The following is a 17,679-nucleotide window of genomic DNA, read 5'->3' as shown; positions in this document are numbered from 1 at the left end:
ATGTTATGTATCTCGAGAGGATAAGTTCTAGCAAACATAAAATAATCTATAATATTAGCGGTAACTGATCTGAGAATGGCCAATTCCAATTTGTAACATGTATGAATTCAACTCTAACATTTAGTGTATCATTATACAATAAATAGGAATTTAGAGCTGCAAGCCTGTTGAAGAAGTTGTTATTCCAATTAATATTTTGTGTATCTGAATATTGAACTCGGTTTTTCTCAGAACTGTACGTTAATTTACAAATCACTCACAAAATTTGTAACCTTAAAACTGAAGTACTGCTGGTCACCAAATCACTCATTTTTTTGAAGATTTAGAGATCCTGATATCCGTTCTACTAACTGAGATTATTGTGAAAGGGATAAATGATATTAGAATTTGATTAAATATTGTTTCAGATAACTAACATAAACTGGTTTTAGTTTTTAACTACACATTTTACCGATACTTTCTTTTCTAAGTTAACCCTTTCCGTTTTCTGTCGTTATCTTATGTCCGACACTGGTTTAACACATATTTTAGTCAGTCACTTTCCCCCCCCCCCGAAGTTGTTTCTGAAACTTTCTAATACAAAAATTCAAGTACAAAGAAATCTAGTATGATACGCTCATTCTATGTTCCATCTGGTACAAACTAAATGTTATAACTTCGGGCCTGTGTGCCATGTTAATGTAAAACGTAACGATACCGCCAGTCAGAGAGCAGCGAAAAATTATCACTCATTATTCTTACCGGGACATAACACTAAATTGTAACAGTTTAGTTTGTAAAGATATCAGTGATTACTTATCTTTCTTCTATATTACTCACTTAACCGTGCTCTCTCTTATGGTCGATAGGCCGTTGACCGAACATTTCCAACCAACTCTGTCCTAGGCATTCTTTCCTAGTTGTTCCAAAGTACTATTCATCCTGTTGATACCTGTCTCTAATTATCTTCACCACGTATTCTTTGGTATACCTCTTCTTCTCTTACCTTAGACATTTCAAGTTAGGGTTTGCCTTGTGATTCAGTCTGATGATTTCCGTGATATGGGTCATATTCACCTCCATAGTCTTTTTCTGATTTCCTCCACAGCTGGAAACTGGTTTATTCTTTACCATGTTCTATTATTGCTGGTGCTCGCTGCCTTATGGATCTGAAGTATTGTGCGTAGACAGTTGTTTATAAACACCTGCACCTTTTTGATAATAGTTGTGGTAGTTGTCAAATTTTCAGCACCGTAAAATATACCCGTCTATACGTTGATGTTAGACACTCTTATTTTGCTGTTGTCTGACATTCCTTTTGAGTTCCAGGTACTCTTCAGTTGCAGAGATTCTCTCCTAGCTTTCCGAATCAGTGCCTTCACATTTGCATCGGATCTTCCTTTTTTCTCAACAATGCTACCTACGTATGTAAAGCCTTCCAACTCTTTTGGAGCTTCATCATCGAGTGTGATTTGTTTGTTGCTCACTGTACTGTACTGCAAAATCTTCCTTTTACCTTTGTGACTGTTATGGCTCGCATTTCTGGAGGCTGCTCCTAAATCTTCCCAAATAGAACGTGTAACATGTTTGCAGCTGTCTCTGTATCTAACTTCAGTGCTTTGTCTGGTAGGCTATGTTATCCTGCTGATTCGCCACCCTTGATTTGTCTAACGAACTTGCTGATTTCTTCGATTGTTGGTGTGGTAACATCTTTTAGGAGGTCTGTGTGTACTGCTTCGATGGCCGGTGGGTTCAGTGGATCTGGTTTATTAAAAAGCTCTTCAAAATTGTTCTACCTACTTGTTCTACTGTTCTTAAACCTCAGTGACTAGTTTTCTTTTTTTGTTCTTGACTGGTCACTCTGGTTTACCATACCATCCGGCTAGCTTCTTCGTTGTATTCTAAAGTTGTGCCATTTACCCTTCTCCTGCAGCATTTTCCACTTATCAGCTCTAATGCTCTTCTTCACTGGTTTGTTTGCTTCTGTGTATTCGGTCTGTGCCTTGGCTTTCTCTGCTCTTACTCGGCGGTTGTTGATTAATTTATCCTTGTTCTTCTTTTCTTAAGTCTCACCTAGAGTGTCGGTGGAAATACGTTCTTTATGCTGGTGGTTGTTGGGACATAGCAATTGCAAACATACTTAAGCTAATGCTTCTTTGTCTCTTTCCCAGTTTCCTCTATTTAGAGTAGATCTTGTATGACTTTTACCTGATGCTGAAACCTATCTTGAGTTCAGTATGAAAACCCTTCAAATCCAAAAACAACACTTAAATGATTTTTCCTGGTTAACAGGATTATTATCAAGGATTTTCCCATGGGATGAAGTTGTTGACTTCATACCCAACCCTCCTTTATCCGGGCGAGGAAAGACTACAGGCGGCGTTATATTTCTATTATAACTAGTTTGAGTAATCTGTTTGAAGCAGATTGACTGGTATCACTTGTTAGAGTTTATCAGTATGCAGTATTTAAAAAAGAATTACACATCTACTCAGTGTGGTAGTTAAAAACAAAACCTTTCTAGCTGTATGACACGGATTCATCAAAACTGAAGAAGGTTCAGTAAACGAGTAATAATGCTGGAGTAGTGTTTGATTAGCTCAACAATCATTCGTGAGTCCTTTCCAGTCAACATTAAGTACTTGAGCACCACACCAAGTTTTATCAACTTACCAATTCATATATATAATTTCGGGTCATAACTTTAATGAAAATAGATAAATAGTGATATTTTAAATATTCAATATGGGCACTATTACACCTTATCAAACTAAATACCTTATCGGCCTGCCATCCGTTTTGAAAACATTTTATTTAGTTATATTCGACTAAATATCCTGCTGCTGTAGCATTACTTTTAACTTTAAGTTATCAGGTCACACCTAAAATGAGGGATACTAATTAACTAGCTTAAATTCTTTGTTTTTTGTACTTGTTAAAATAAGAGTAGATTCAACCAACAACTATCAATCAACCTAAATCACCTAAGTTACAAATTGAAGCTTTCTAAAAATTGGCAATAAAATACAATATCCGTAATATTGTTTCTAATTATTTTTACCTCCTTTATGTACTTTCCCATCAGGTGAGAACAACCAATGAATTTCAATACAAATTACAGAAAATCATAAAATATGAGAACCATATATGAAATACTTCATTTGCAAATTTCCATCATTTCTCTTTCACATTCTCTTCCAATTCACAATTTATTTCTAGTTTAGTCTCCGTTTTCTTCAAGTCAAACTTCATAGGCTTTTGCTGCTAGGTTATCCACTTCCGATTGGTGTTACATAGTACTTATATCTGTTGACATGAGTAGTATACACCACAAAATAATTATTATTATGTTCTAGATATTTAAGCAGACAAATAAGTCTGAACGAGCTTTTTAAATTAACCTACTAATTGCATTCTGCTGTTCAATTCTATTCCTCATTTAGCGTAAATGTATGAGTACTCAAATTCCCAGTGTATAAATACTTTGATATGTTCACGTAGATTGATGAAAGTTAGCTTCGACATTTGGCGTAACGTAATTAGTTTACTTAGAACTCTTTGCCTAAACCTGTTACCATTGGTTTTTTAATTCCACAGAATATAAACAGAGATATAAAATCCAATCATTATCATAAGTTTTTAGTCAGATATTGTGTTTATGAACGCTTTCCAGGATTGCCCATTTTTTCCACTTGTAATCAATTTCTGTTGTTTCGAACTTCCTCTTGCATTAGATTGTATATTATGCATAAAATAATAAACATTTTTCCCCATATAGATATCCTTTGCAAAAGTTGGTTTACGTGATCCTTTACTTTATCAAGATGAAGGGACTAATCGTATTATTGTTGCACTTGACCCAGAAATTTTAGTTGTCTATCGAGAAATAGAATTATTATCGAAATGGGGATTAGATATACCTGAAATTGCTGTGGAATTAAGTCAAAAAGAAACCCAATTAAAATTACATTATAATAAATTGAAAGTATGTTCGAACGTTTACTCTTCAATTTACTTTATTTCATGAAACGTTTTGTAGTGTTTTGTATAACTAGAAATGTATGAGACGTTTTTTGACACTGATTTACACTAAATTATTTTAAGTCAAACGGGTAATGTGGGCTAATGGTCTATCCTAAGTATGAATAATTTAACAAAAACAAAACTTGGTACAGAGATCCTAAGTTCACATTTTCTGAAAACTTTAGTTTCCGTCCTTATGTAAGTACATTCTGTTGAGGTTTTTCTCACAGTTTATCGGGATGGTAAATAAATGTACATCTTTCTTCAGTTTATAGTTATTTCCGTCGCTTGCGCTTTCCACAAATACTAACTGCGTAAATCATGATGTACAACCACTAAACACTGACTGAAGCTCAGTTAAATCAAAAACATATGGAATACCTTGCCTTATACGAAATCTGTTACTTTCAATTTGACTTTTCAGTGTTAGTGGTAGTTTGATAAAAAGATAATATCAATGTCTATAGTAATAGGTATTCATCAATCACCTTAGTAAATCTCGTACTCACAGATTCGAACTTGTATCGTTCACCCAGCATGTTGCTTACTAAGGTGAGATTAATTTCGGAAGTTGTAAACAATTTTAATGATATGTTTTAAACCAAAGATAAGGCTTTAATAATTTGAAATAGTTGATAACGATTTTTATTAGTTTTCATTTTTAGTTTTTAATATTAATTATACTTGTCGTTATTCCATTATGTTATTACCATATATTGTAAACAAGCTTTCTGGTAATGAAAGTTTAACTAGGAAGACAGGTATCTAGCTTCTTTGTCTTTATTGTAAAAAGTTCATGTTGGCCTTTGATGAATTGCAACCCATATGCAAATTATGATAGAAAAGAAGAAATACATGATAAAAAATTTAGGTGACCCAGTATGAGTGGAATCTTTTGGATATTTCTTAGACAATAATTTCCCTAGGACCTTTTAATTTGAAGTCTTAATCCTGTAACTGACAAGAGGTATAATTTACTGGTTTTACTTTGTCCAATGTCACTAACATTTTATTTATAGTTGCCTAATATTATTAGTTTAGTACAAATCGGTGTTTTAGTTTTGTTACCAAGTAATACTACTCTTTAAAATAGTGGAATAAATACATATCTCTGCTACATGAACATTTTGTTTAGATACAATCATATATCTCAAATTGCCTTTATTCAGTTTTTAATATTTTTAACATGGAGTTATTATTATTTCAACTTCTTTCAACCATTAGTACTGTTTAGCAAACCTATTAATTATCGATTTTGAGTGGTTTTTCCATCAATCAGGATCATCAACGAATTGATGTCTTTAAATTTTCTTCTAATTTTTTTCCAACCTAAAATACTTAAACAGTCGTTTTGCCTTCATTTTGTTAACTATTTAGTCAATGTTGACCAGTATAAATGAAATAGAAGTTAATCTAGATCCAATGTTTATCAAATTAATGCGAGCACAGTTCGCACATTTGCAAAATTTATTAAAACCTGGTTTATCTTTATTGAACTGGACAAGTCTTGGAATCAACCATTTCATTGGTGATGTAACCAGTTATATAAATCAGTTGAAGTTACTCAGTGAACGTGCAAATGATCTGAAAAAATACCGAATAGAACAAGTAAGCTGAGAAACAGAATGATTGATGAGTGTTTCCAACATGTAACTAGTGATGATGTAGACTCACTGACATTGCTTCAGTATCATTGAAAAATGTCGTGTATTAAAGTATTTTCTTGGAACTGTATAGCTATGTAATTGGTGTTGGTTAAATTCTGCAAAGTAAATAAAGACCCATTCTAACACACATGTTGAATAGAAAGCGCGACTTGAACTTATTCAAAACCGCGACTATAAATGATAGGAGAATTTATAAAATCTTTCGTCTAAATTTGAACGAATAGTTTCACTAGTATTTGGGTGCCAACCTAATGTAAAACATTATAGAAGAAAATTATATTCGTAAAAATCCCAGCGATTGAGTTTTAAGTAAATCAAATGTTTCGCTCAACAATTCAGTCCAAGCTTTTTCAAGGAAATATAATCAAGAATCAAATTATCGAATATAAATAGGTACATGGTTCTCCGGTTAACTGTATACTAAACAGGTCATCCAATCATATTAACTAGGTTGAAAGTAAGGATTTGTTGCAGTGCGTATAAGACATCTAGTGTGTAAAGAAAAGTGTGTTAAGATAACGGTTGTATGTATGCGTGGTTCTGAGGTGAAAGAACAAAATTTCATTGACTATATATCGTCTAATTAGTATTTTTCGATGAAATCAGATAATTCTGTAAATTGTGTGAAAGATTAGTTCAGCGAAGAGTCCTCTTTTTGGTGAATTCATTTTCAAAGCTGTACAATCGCAAACGTATATATATGTATATACTTATTTTTCAGGATGATAATAATTACAATAATAGTGTTAATAAGATTTTGTCAAACATGATAACAGTGAGTTCGAATAAACAAAGGCAATAAAAAAATTATTTCTTTAGTCAAGGAAACTAATAATAGTTTTATTGTTAAGGGCTTAAACATTCATCATGAAGACAGATAGGGAAGTTATAATTAAGACGGATGGTTTAGCATGATAAGATAAAATGTTGAAATTGAAATGAAATGTAATTAGGAGGATTATAGAAACAGAAATAAACCAGTTGGGAGCAGAAGGTCTATGGAGAAGATGGAAGGGGAAGCAGATGTTTGTAGAGGAAGAAAAGTATGAAGAAGAAAGAGAATTATGAAACATTAAAACGATGGCAGAAGAAGAGGTTGTACCAGTCTCTTTTGCACATACAATTTTGGTTTTCCCAGATGTATAGCTATTGCTTCGACACTGTTAAGAGGATGTAATCTAATTGTCTTTGGAAGACTTCTACTTGCCCTGTATATGACTTTGAATGCAGAGTCTGCTTTGGTTGAGTAGCCTGTGTTCACAAGATGTTCAATTAATGAGCTTTTTGTTGAGCCGTTTCCTCCTATTCTTAGCCACGTTGGATAATGTTCTTGAATTCTTTTGGATAACGTATTCATCGAACGACTATATATCTAGCTTCACACGAGCAGGTAAATTGGTAAATGCACATTGAGTTGGTCATACGCAATAATTTATCTTAAAGACTACTAGTGAAAAATGATTAGCTGGAGAATACTATTCGCAGCGTTGCTGCGAAGAATGCTCTTTTTAAAGAACATCCAACTGATTTATTTCTGTTTCAGCGATCCTCCTGATTACATTTCATTTCAATTTCAACTTTTTATGCAATTAGTTCCCTTTATGAATTTAAATAAATCCATAACAAATATAGATGCAAAATAATATGAATTCATTATATTTTGTGATTTCTCATCAGCTGCTTACAACCAAATATGTATTAGATTCTAACACCAAATAACCTCTGATCTGTTCTTGCACATTATATATATAGTTATTATTGATAACCTTTGTCATTCCAATTCTTCACATTCACTTATATCAATTGTTTTATACTACTTCTCACTTCAATGTAAAATTCTATTACATATTTGGATGAGAAACCACGAAACATAATGAATTCATATTATTCTGCATCTATATTTGTTCTGGCTTTATTTAAATTCAACAATTTATCTTATCATGCTGAACCACCCTTTCCCAATGATAATTTCCCTATCTATCTTTTGATGAATACTTAAGCCATTAACAGTCAAACGATTATTAAACTTTCCTTGTTTTAAATTTTTTTAATACCTTTGTTTATTTAACCTTACTGTCACCATATATAACAGAAATTTATTATCAGTATTATTATCATCCTGTAAAAATAAGTATATATATTTGCGATTGTACAGCTTTGAAAATGAATTCGCCGAAAAGAGAACTCTTTGCTGGACTAATCTTTCTTACTTAAATTATATGGATCAAACATGTTACAGCAAACATAAAATGAAGATCAGTAAACAAATAATTTTTGAGTATAGAGTTGTGGAGATTGTTACGTTTTTATTGAGATCATCAACAGATCAATTTTAGACCACATCAAAAGCTTGTAAGCACTAGATGGCTGTTTCGTCCTGATACGGGACTTCTTGGCAGTGCGCACCCACGACTCCTCTCGCGAGACTCGAAGTCAAGACCTTCTTTCGCGCGCGAACCCTTAAATTCTGGTTGCTGTTATTTAGCTACAAAGGAAGAACTAAATCATTTGAAACTGGTATAGTTTGTCACCGTTTAACGGTCAGCTAACCACAAATATACTGTGATACTGTAGTGGAGTAAATCAAAATAATTAACATTCCTCAATGTATTGTTTGGATTGTCGATTTACTGGGAATTTAAGTACTAACAGTTTCACATTTGCTACTTTAACCCATTGTGTCGAATTATTCGTTTACAACAGAGAATCGGTACATTCTGGTTTTTACCTAACAAAACATTTCACTCCTTACAAACCGATATTTTAGTTATTCATAGTTGAAATTCATTCTTGATTTACAAACCTACTCTCAGAGGAACTCAATTTACTCAGTACAGGGAAAAGTGAATATAAGATGGAGGTGGAATTTTTTAAAAATTAACATTGTGATTTATATCTGGTTCCCGGACACTTATTTGTTTTAAATTTTTAGATTTTAAACGAAATATCTAATATAACCTTATGCGAACTAAGTGATTCAGAACCGTGGACCATAGATTATTTCTTAGAACATACCAATTATCTGTGTAGTAAAGCTGGGGATATCTTGCAAATCAAAAGTCAAGTTATTCAGGATTCAGTGCATGAATTGATTGACATGCTTTGCGGTGCGTATCGATTACAGTTGATGCAGGAAGAGGAAAAGGACGAAAGAAACATAACTTGTATGAAAGGATCTGGAAAATCAACACTGTCTTCACAAAAGTCAATATACCCAGGTAATAAGATTCACTTTATTAATGATGATTCATGAATACACCCTATCTATTTTAATCACTCATGATCGTGTTGTTAGTCTCTTATTATTAAAGCTGTGGATTAGTGAGGAAGCCACTCTACTTCTAAATATTACGTTGTGAATTCAGCGTTCACTCCATGTGATTTGGTTTGAACAGCCAGATAGTATCCGTACCCCTCATACAAGAGATATATAAACATGAATACATTAACTGATTTTGGATTGCCGATTTGGATTGAGTAAGATTAGTCAAATTTCCGATTAAAATACCTATCGCTTTTGGTCAGTATAGACAAATGATTCATCAGTTTACATGTTATCTTAATAAAAAGTGCACCATTTATATTTTAAATTCCATTCATGTGAAAGATACCACAACAGTTAAGCACGTTTAGACCAAGACTGCATAATTTCAATCTATGCATCTCATAAACACTAGATAGGGTGGGAGCACATTTTTGCATTGTGTACTCTGTGATGGACTAGAAATATGCTTTTATGTAAGTCATAATTTATATAATACATATGGCTGTATTTTTCTGAGTATGAAACATTGAAGAAGTTATGAAGTTTATGGTTTTGAAAGCTAATTTATAGGAACATGCAGAAACGATGCTTCATGCACACTTCATACTCTCGTTTACCTATAACATATTAAAAGTATTTTCTGGTTAGTGCTAGAATCGTGGAGCCACAGTGATTGCTTTACCTAATATGAATCTTGAAAGTTCAATGCAATATGATCTACTTAAATACCACAATAAAATGTAATTTTTAAATAAATAGTTTTAGAAGAGGAAATTTGTGAAACGTGTGACATATGTAGACATGAGAGTCAGGAGAATAAATATAAGTATCATTAACCTAACAGCTGAAATGAAATAGATGTCATCCGAATGATAATTAAGAGTTCTGGGCAGAAACAACCTTTATAAAATGAAATAGAAATAGTTCGGTCAATGTAAACGGAAACTCCGATAAAAATGGAGGTATAACTAAGAGAAGGTTCTAATAGATTGCTTTTGTACAATACAAGATGGATTTTAAATTTTGGAAAGTGGATGTTTCTGTGGTGTAAATCAGATTTAGTCGTTACCCACTGGATTGTGTAAATGTCAAAAACCGGATCTGAAGCTGATTATATTACAGAATAGTGGGCGTAAATGATCCGAGTTGTTTTTCACTGAGCAGTGCTAGTAAATACTCTAGACTAAGACGAAGATAATGTTTCGTCGAGAAACCAACTTATATTGCTCGGCAGGATCAAGTGATGTAGTCCATATACGTAGGAATAGTCAGTAATGGAAAATCAACTTTCACTTGCTGACATATAGGAGGATGAATATTGGCTTCATGTATCTTCTCGTTGTTATTTAGGACTGCAATTGATCAGTCTCTTGTTGGCATCCGTGCATCCTGTGCGGATTGCCTCGATATTGCCTTAAGTTATAAGCATTTTAAACAGAAATGGACAGTGGCTAGCAGTGGAATCCAGGATGCGGGTTCCGTCCTACTTGGGACTCGTCAGCTGGATGTACCTGCATATATATATGAGTGCTTATGCACTTGATTCGGTTTACACCAATAAATATCCAATGAGACAACGTTTGGCCGACGTTGAAGTGGCCTTGAGAAAACCCACCTACTTTCTAGGGTCCAAAACAGTTATAAATTAGCGTAAGGAATTAGGCTTGGGATCTAGGGTTAGTAGTTGGGATAAGGAATTAGAGTTGCGGTTTTCGTCACCAAATGACGTTAGTTATGATGTCATGATGCTGTTTAGCCATGTGGATAAGTTTTGCAACAAAGTCTAAGACATGAAATCTCTAATTTCATTGGTTTTCCTTTGGATTATAGTTTGTGAATCCGTATCAGTTTCATACACTCCACATCATAGCGAAAACTTCCAATGGACATCTAGAAAATGAGCAGAAAAACCTTTGTTATTCTGAATAGATAAATGTCGAGTTGTTCCTCAATTATAACCGTTTGAACATAATCTAGAGCTTCTTCTATTTTTCCCACCTTTTATTTATTATTCAAAGTCCTGGAATCGAAGATCTTTAGTGACCAGGAATCGAATGGGAACTCGATATTTAGGTGTAAAACTTACCAATTGTCTTTAAAAAAACGTTTGGTGATATTAAAAGTCAATTCCTTCAAATGTATTTCAGAGATTACTTGCAAACGGGTTCAAGTATTTGAGTTATCCACTGTATATTTGGGTAGAACAGTGATCCAGTTATGTCTAGAATCAGTCACAGCGGAACTCCAGGATTACGGTCTTCATGCAGACCGCATAGTCTGCGCTTTTCCAAAATATGAAGGCTTTAATCAGCTGAAGTTTACGGATGTTAATAAAGAACTGTTTTATTCTTGTAGGTATGATTACCAAGGTTTGACTTGATAATTTCGAATAAATTGTGCATTGGCTAAATTGTTATAAATAAATTAATATATTTGTAATATCCCAATGAGTAGAAAAATTAGAGTTTCTGACGTTTCGTGATTCACTGTAATCCATTTCTTCAGAGAATAAATAACCAAATCAAAATTAATCCAAGTTTAAGTAGTACAAAAGGACAACGCAAGAATATTATGTGCGATCAATCAAAAAACAGGTATATTTTATTCTTTTCAACATATCCACAAGCTATGCTCCAATTATTTCAGTTTTATTTTTTTCTCTATCAGGCTTCGGAAATTTATTTACTTTAATTACTTGTCGATGAATCGAAAGAAGTCTCTCTTAATTTCATGAACCCGTTGCTGATCATTCCTGAAAGTTTCTTACTACTATAACAATGTCGAAGAGCATTATTTGTTGATAAATTTAATTAAATGTTTTTATTTTGTAAAAAAATTGTTTAGAGAGTGCAGTTTCAAGGACAACAGGTACAAAAAGTGCAAGAGAATGTCGTAAACGATTAGTTGAAGATGCTGCACTCAGGGTATTAGAGCATTTTCATCAGAGAACTGTGGATACTTTAACTAAATTAATTCGTAATACTTTGGATAATCTTCGTAAATGTTTAACTTTGCCTTCAATTTTAGCCTATGGTTAGTTGATGATTCTTTATACTGTATTTTGCATTATTCTACTTAATTTGAATTTTAAATGATTTGAAGGAATAATGAGTTATTTTATCATGAAATCTATGTGAGATGAATTAGAATTGAAAATAGTAAATTAAACTGAAAGAGTGGTTTTGATTAATTAATGTAGGACTTACGAACAGTACTATCCCATGAAATAACTGTAACTGAATCTAAAATTCCTGGTGTTGCTGAAACTCGATCTATGATTTGATTAAATATTAAACTGTGAGATTATTGATCTATCAGTATCTAAGTCGAAGATTCCCTGAAAATTAAATTGTCAAAATGTAAAAATTGGTCACATTTATTCGTAACGAAAACTTTGGTGTTTTAAAGAAATCAGAAATCACTTAATTAAAAACTAGGTCACATATTCATGATGCTGATTAGGAACATAATCATCTGAAGTAGCTTAAGAAATATTCCCAATCTTAGTAAATATGTTTACGAATGATAACTCAAGTAATGAATTATGAATTACAATAGGCCATTTTTAATGTTCTAAGGGATTACTAGTGTGTACAAATCTAAATACTAATTTTTATCGGAATATTAACTCAAAGTTTTACAATTTTTGCTGCTTCTGCTACCATCGGTTGATGTTGATTCTTGTGAAATAGGTTTGCTCAATTTTCTACAAAAATAAACTATGAATCTTGAAAATAGACAGAACTGAGTGCTTGAAGCTGACTAAATAGCTCACCAGAAAGCTTTACTCCTGTGAAAAAACTAATAAATAAATAATTCGTATAAAATCTTACAAAAACACTACCAATTGTTTGTTTTATGAGTAAAAGTGCATAATGACTGTTTTTTAGGCCAATCATAGTTATAATCATGAAAATTTAGTCAATCGACAACTAAATAAATGTTAGTTCACAATCTACCAGATAGAAACTAGGTTGTGAGGTTAAAAGACATTAATGTGCTACATTTGGCTTTAAAACGGGATAAATATACCTTTACAATGATTTAAACTGGATACCGACAATTACTACTAATTTTGGTCACCCAACAGTCAAGCTTACATTTTTCATGAAACTGAAACCGGTAATTATTGGTCTGATAAATGTGAGATGATTATGATACTAATACGGTGAAATGAATATAGTGTATTTAGATTACAGGTGTATGATGACCTCCAGCACGTGTCCTTAGACGTCGTACGTGATATAACTATGCCACATACATGAATTCTATGGAAATGATGATGATAATTTAAAGATCCCAATCATATTTAAAGACTAATATTTGAACGAAGAATATTCTTTTCGATAAATTCTCTTCAGGTTCTACAATTATATATCCAAATTAATAATCCGAAAAATGGTCAGGTTAATGGCAAAGTACATGGTTTAAAGTATGTGAATTTAGGATTGTTAAACAAAATACAATAAAACTATCAGAAGGGGTTTTGTGGAGATTTTTAAAAATTTCAATACTTGATTCAATTGAAGCTGGCTCACCATGGAAAACCTTGAAGCACTGGACGGCCGTTTCGTCCTAGTAGGGAACTCCTCAACAGCGCGCATCCACGACCCCGCCCCCCCCCCGCGAGATTCGAACCCAGGACCTACCAGTCACGTGCGCGGGCGCTTAACCATTAGACCACTGAGCCGGCATCCAACGGTGTTAATGTCCAACTAAGTACAATAAAATTGTTAGTGTTGATATGACTCAGAATGTTGACTTGAATCTGCATATATGTTAAGTGAAATTTAAGATCCATGATCAGAATAAATATGGGTCAGATAGGGTAAGAGAGAATTAATAGTACAATTACAATTCGGTCAAATGTTTATATATATTGTGTGAAAAATTGGTAAAACGTAATAAGCAGGAATGAATGCTAAGTGAGTGAATCACGTACAGGGGACATTAATAATGATGTTTAACCAACAGTAATAATAATACAAAGATTTGTGACAATTTTATTGCATTTTGTTTAACAATCCTAAATTCACATGCGTTAAACGATGTGCTTCGCCCTTAACCTGGCCATTTTTTTGGATTATTAATTTGGATATATAATTGTAGAACCTGAAGAGAATTTATCGAAAAGAATATCCTTCGTTCAAATAGTCTTCTAAAATGATGATGAGTCTATAAACGTAGTTCGTCCAATCAGCATTTAGTTTCTTTTGATTTGCATTTCTTATGACAATAGAAATGACTAGTATTTTTACATCATAATCACTTAATCCACCAGTTAAATTAGTTTTTTCTACCCTCAACATCGCAAAACCGTTATTCATTGGTTTCTGATTATAAGCTACTATTCATATGATGCCGTTCCAATGACACATCAAATTTATGAAACTACCATAATGGCCAGCTTTAAAACAATGCACCTTTAAGTCATCAATTTATAGAAAGGTATTTGATGAAAAATTCCCATTATATTAAAAACACGATTGTATGAAAGGTATTTCTTTGATAACTCATATTTCTCATTTCAGATAGTGTGAATTCAGATGGATCAGTTCAACTTTATTTTTCATGCCATGCACAGTTATCCATACCATCAATTATACTACATCCGTCTCTTGATGATTTTCAGAAAGCGTTGAATACTGCTACACATTTAATTATATCTGTTTCTCGTCACATTTCAGTGTGGGATTTAAGGCTACGTAATCCATATGGCTTAAAAGTTAGTTCATTTTGTTTCTTATTTATTATTAAATAATATCCTAGTATCAATGACGTCCTTGCATCATGGTGATATTCATTGATATAATAAATAGACCCTGGTGAATAAAATTGGACAACAGTGTGATATATTTGGAATAAACAAAGTGAACAATCTAGCAAATTGGTCCCCAGCTAAGTTAAATCTGTTTTCATGAAATGAAGCAATCTCTTGTAATAGGTTTAAAAGAAACAGATAAGCCCTATTTAAGAAGAATTTTTTATTAATTGCATGTCTATCATTTACGGTTAGATTGTAAGCGAATCAACTACAAACATGTCTGACTTCTTTGCTTTAAACCAAAAATGTTATATTTTAGTCTAGTTTTGTTTCTCAGTGTAAAGTAACAAACCTTGTTGAAAGCCTTTATCTGTTTGTAGGAGCATTCTGAAATTGAAGAAAGCTTTTCATCAATTGAAGAAGTTAAAAAGTCAAGTCAAACAGACAGTTCAACGCATTCGGGTAATGAATTGACTAGAGAAATAACTGTATCATCTGGGACTAACGAACTAATAACCTATACAACAGATGAGCGCTTCAGTGTTGCAGATGATGAATATGAAAATAAAGGTGATGAAAATTACTTTAATAAAATTTCTCAAAATAAGGAGATAAATAAACTAAGGGGTATGCTTACAAATGCTTTCTCATCGATTCAACAGGTACGCTACAAAATTCCATATTTTCTTAATTTGTAGGACAAGCAGACTTTTGATGGAAAATATCCAAAATTATCTCGTTAAAAGTCTGTTACTAAATCAAAATTTAGAACTCATAAGTCTAGATATTTCTTTTTTTATAAATAGAGCACTACATAGTCTTTGGTGATATCGAGTTATTCCATTTTGTGGCCTTGCTGAATCCCTTAAATGAAAAAAAAATGTCACTGAGAAGATATTATATTTTGGATAAAAATCCTGATAACGAAAAACACTGATATATGTTCTCACTTTCTTCAATGGGTCGAACTTGCAAGTCTTAGATTCCATATTATCTATGGTGTTTTAGAACTATGAACATGTTATAACTGTGGCTGCAGATTAGATGGCAGCGACTTATCGATCGGATCAATTACACGTAAAACCCTATGAGCAGTCTAGAGTTCTGATTGGCCCTGCTTCCATTTCCAGCTCAGCCAGTTGAGTTCAGAACGCAAGTCTCAGCCTCTGAGATATGAATCATTATATTTCAAGCATACTGAGTTTATATACCAATCAAACCGACCACAACGTACCAATAAAATATTAAATAACATTTGTACAAGAATTAGCCAGATGTGGCTGTGAATGAGGGAGGTAGCGATTAACAGACAGGGAATAATTCATGAATGGTAAATCGTATAATAATAGATCATAAGTCAAAATAAAACTCATAATAAGAGGGACATGAATATAAACAGTTTGGTTATTTAACAATTATACGGTAAAAATATACTCATAATATTGGTCATTAAATGGATCCCAAAAATTACCATTCATTATTCTTATCGGGATACAACAGAACACGAGTGAGTTTTAGAGGTTTCTATGTCCCTTATAAGAAGCTGTACCAATCAGCAATAAGTAAATAGGAATTACAAAGAGAAGTGTGTATGTAGAACACTAATTATTAAAACACTTTATTTAAAAATGCAGAGTTTAAGAACCTAGAATCGACTGATGACTGTTGGAGTCATTGATGTAATATTATCGTACTTGAATTTGTAGGTGAGATTGCCGATGTTTTACAGTCAGAACTTATTGTTTACTCTATTCACCTACTGGACGTCAAACATGGCGAATCGTAAAATCGAGTAGCTAAAATTATTAGCCAACTTGTAAACGTGGGAGGCTGAATCGTAAACCAGCGAATTTTATAGCACAACTTGCAAGCTGTTTCAACTAATGACCTACTGAAACTTTTCTTCTAACTGGATGTCTGTTTAAGTGATAAATCTGTACAATCAAGGACACTAACGTATCCACAGAATTAGATTGCTGATTTGCATATTATTCCTATCCATTTTCACACAATATAATGTATCATATTCAACAGATAAAATAACATAAGTGGTTTCGCATCATTGTTTCAATTTTTGTTTTATAGGACTTAGTTTACCGCTACCCATTCTAATTCAGTCCATCCTGACCAATGCCACATTTCTTTATCGTCAGTCTTAAATTTCCCATATTGTTTCCCTTCGACTAATCCCCCTAGCCTCTTTCACAAATATAGCTAATGTTGGAAACTAAGATGATTACATTAAATGCGAAACTGAATAGTAAACAACTCCAAACAATTTGTTGTCGTGAAAAGGATAAAGAATTTTGTTTTGATAAACATATCTAGAGCCGGGTATGTTTGTTCACTGAACCTCATTCACCCAGAAGATGAGCTTATCGAATATTTAGAGATCTAGTATCCTGATACAAAAAGCCTCATTTAGTGCTTATAGGTTAAAATTGGATTGCAAAAGGTTCATCTATAAACTTGATCTTATTCGTCAATAATTATGTTTCAATGTCGTTGAGCAACACTATCGACATCTGAATGATACTGGAGACACAACGAAAAATTGTGTTTTCACATATCTAGCCACTAGCTGAAGTTTGGACCCACTAAGTCTCACCAAAAGTTATTTAAATTACTACAGAAACCCGAATCATTGTATCTAGAAACTACTAACTTTTGAGCTTTTGACTACCTTTTTTGAGAGTGTACTTTGAAAGGGATTAATAAAACATTTTGCAGGTTGTTACAGAACTATGCATGTGGAAATAATCCGTAATTGACTTTAGTGTCTTTAAAAAAAGCCTAGAAACTTTCAGCGTATGACATAAAACACTTTTAAACAAGTACTTGAAGGCAGTATTACCTTACCAACTTTAAACACGATAAAGAGCACAGTCAGCTTTAACATACTTTGATAAAGAGTGATCAATATAATCCTAATGCGCTAACTTCAGAGGGTTTTAAAAATTGTGTTCCAATTTTGTTAGTTA

The 17,679-nt window shown here is 32.8% G+C and overlaps 1 protein-coding gene across 1 annotated transcript in view; it reads left to right on the top strand.

Annotated features, from left to right (window-relative positions):
- The window catches only part of DNAH5 (Dynein heavy chain 5, axonemal), a gene marked incomplete at both ends in the record, with an annotated part of 92,277 nt that overhangs the window by 16,269 nt on the left and 58,329 nt on the right, over window positions 1-17,679 (top strand). The window contains 6 exons of the mRNA XM_051218743.1: window positions 3,758-3,964; window positions 5,380-5,610; window positions 8,602-8,887; window positions 11,779-11,967; window positions 14,466-14,659; window positions 15,079-15,360. Of these exons, the coding sequence (XP_051071353.1) occupies window positions 3,758-3,964; window positions 5,380-5,610; window positions 8,602-8,887; window positions 11,779-11,967; window positions 14,466-14,659; window positions 15,079-15,360 (1,389 nt within the window). The remainder of the gene's footprint in view (window positions 1-3,757; window positions 3,965-5,379; window positions 5,611-8,601; window positions 8,888-11,778; window positions 11,968-14,465; window positions 14,660-15,078; window positions 15,361-17,679) is intronic.

This window comes from Schistosoma haematobium, chromosome ZW (genome assembly GCF_000699445.3).
Source record: "Schistosoma haematobium chromosome ZW, whole genome shotgun sequence".
Taxonomy (NCBI): domain Eukaryota; kingdom Metazoa; phylum Platyhelminthes; class Trematoda; order Strigeidida; family Schistosomatidae; genus Schistosoma; species Schistosoma haematobium.
Note: the sequence above shows the minus strand (reverse complement) of the source record. Positions and strands in the feature narration are given on the sequence as shown.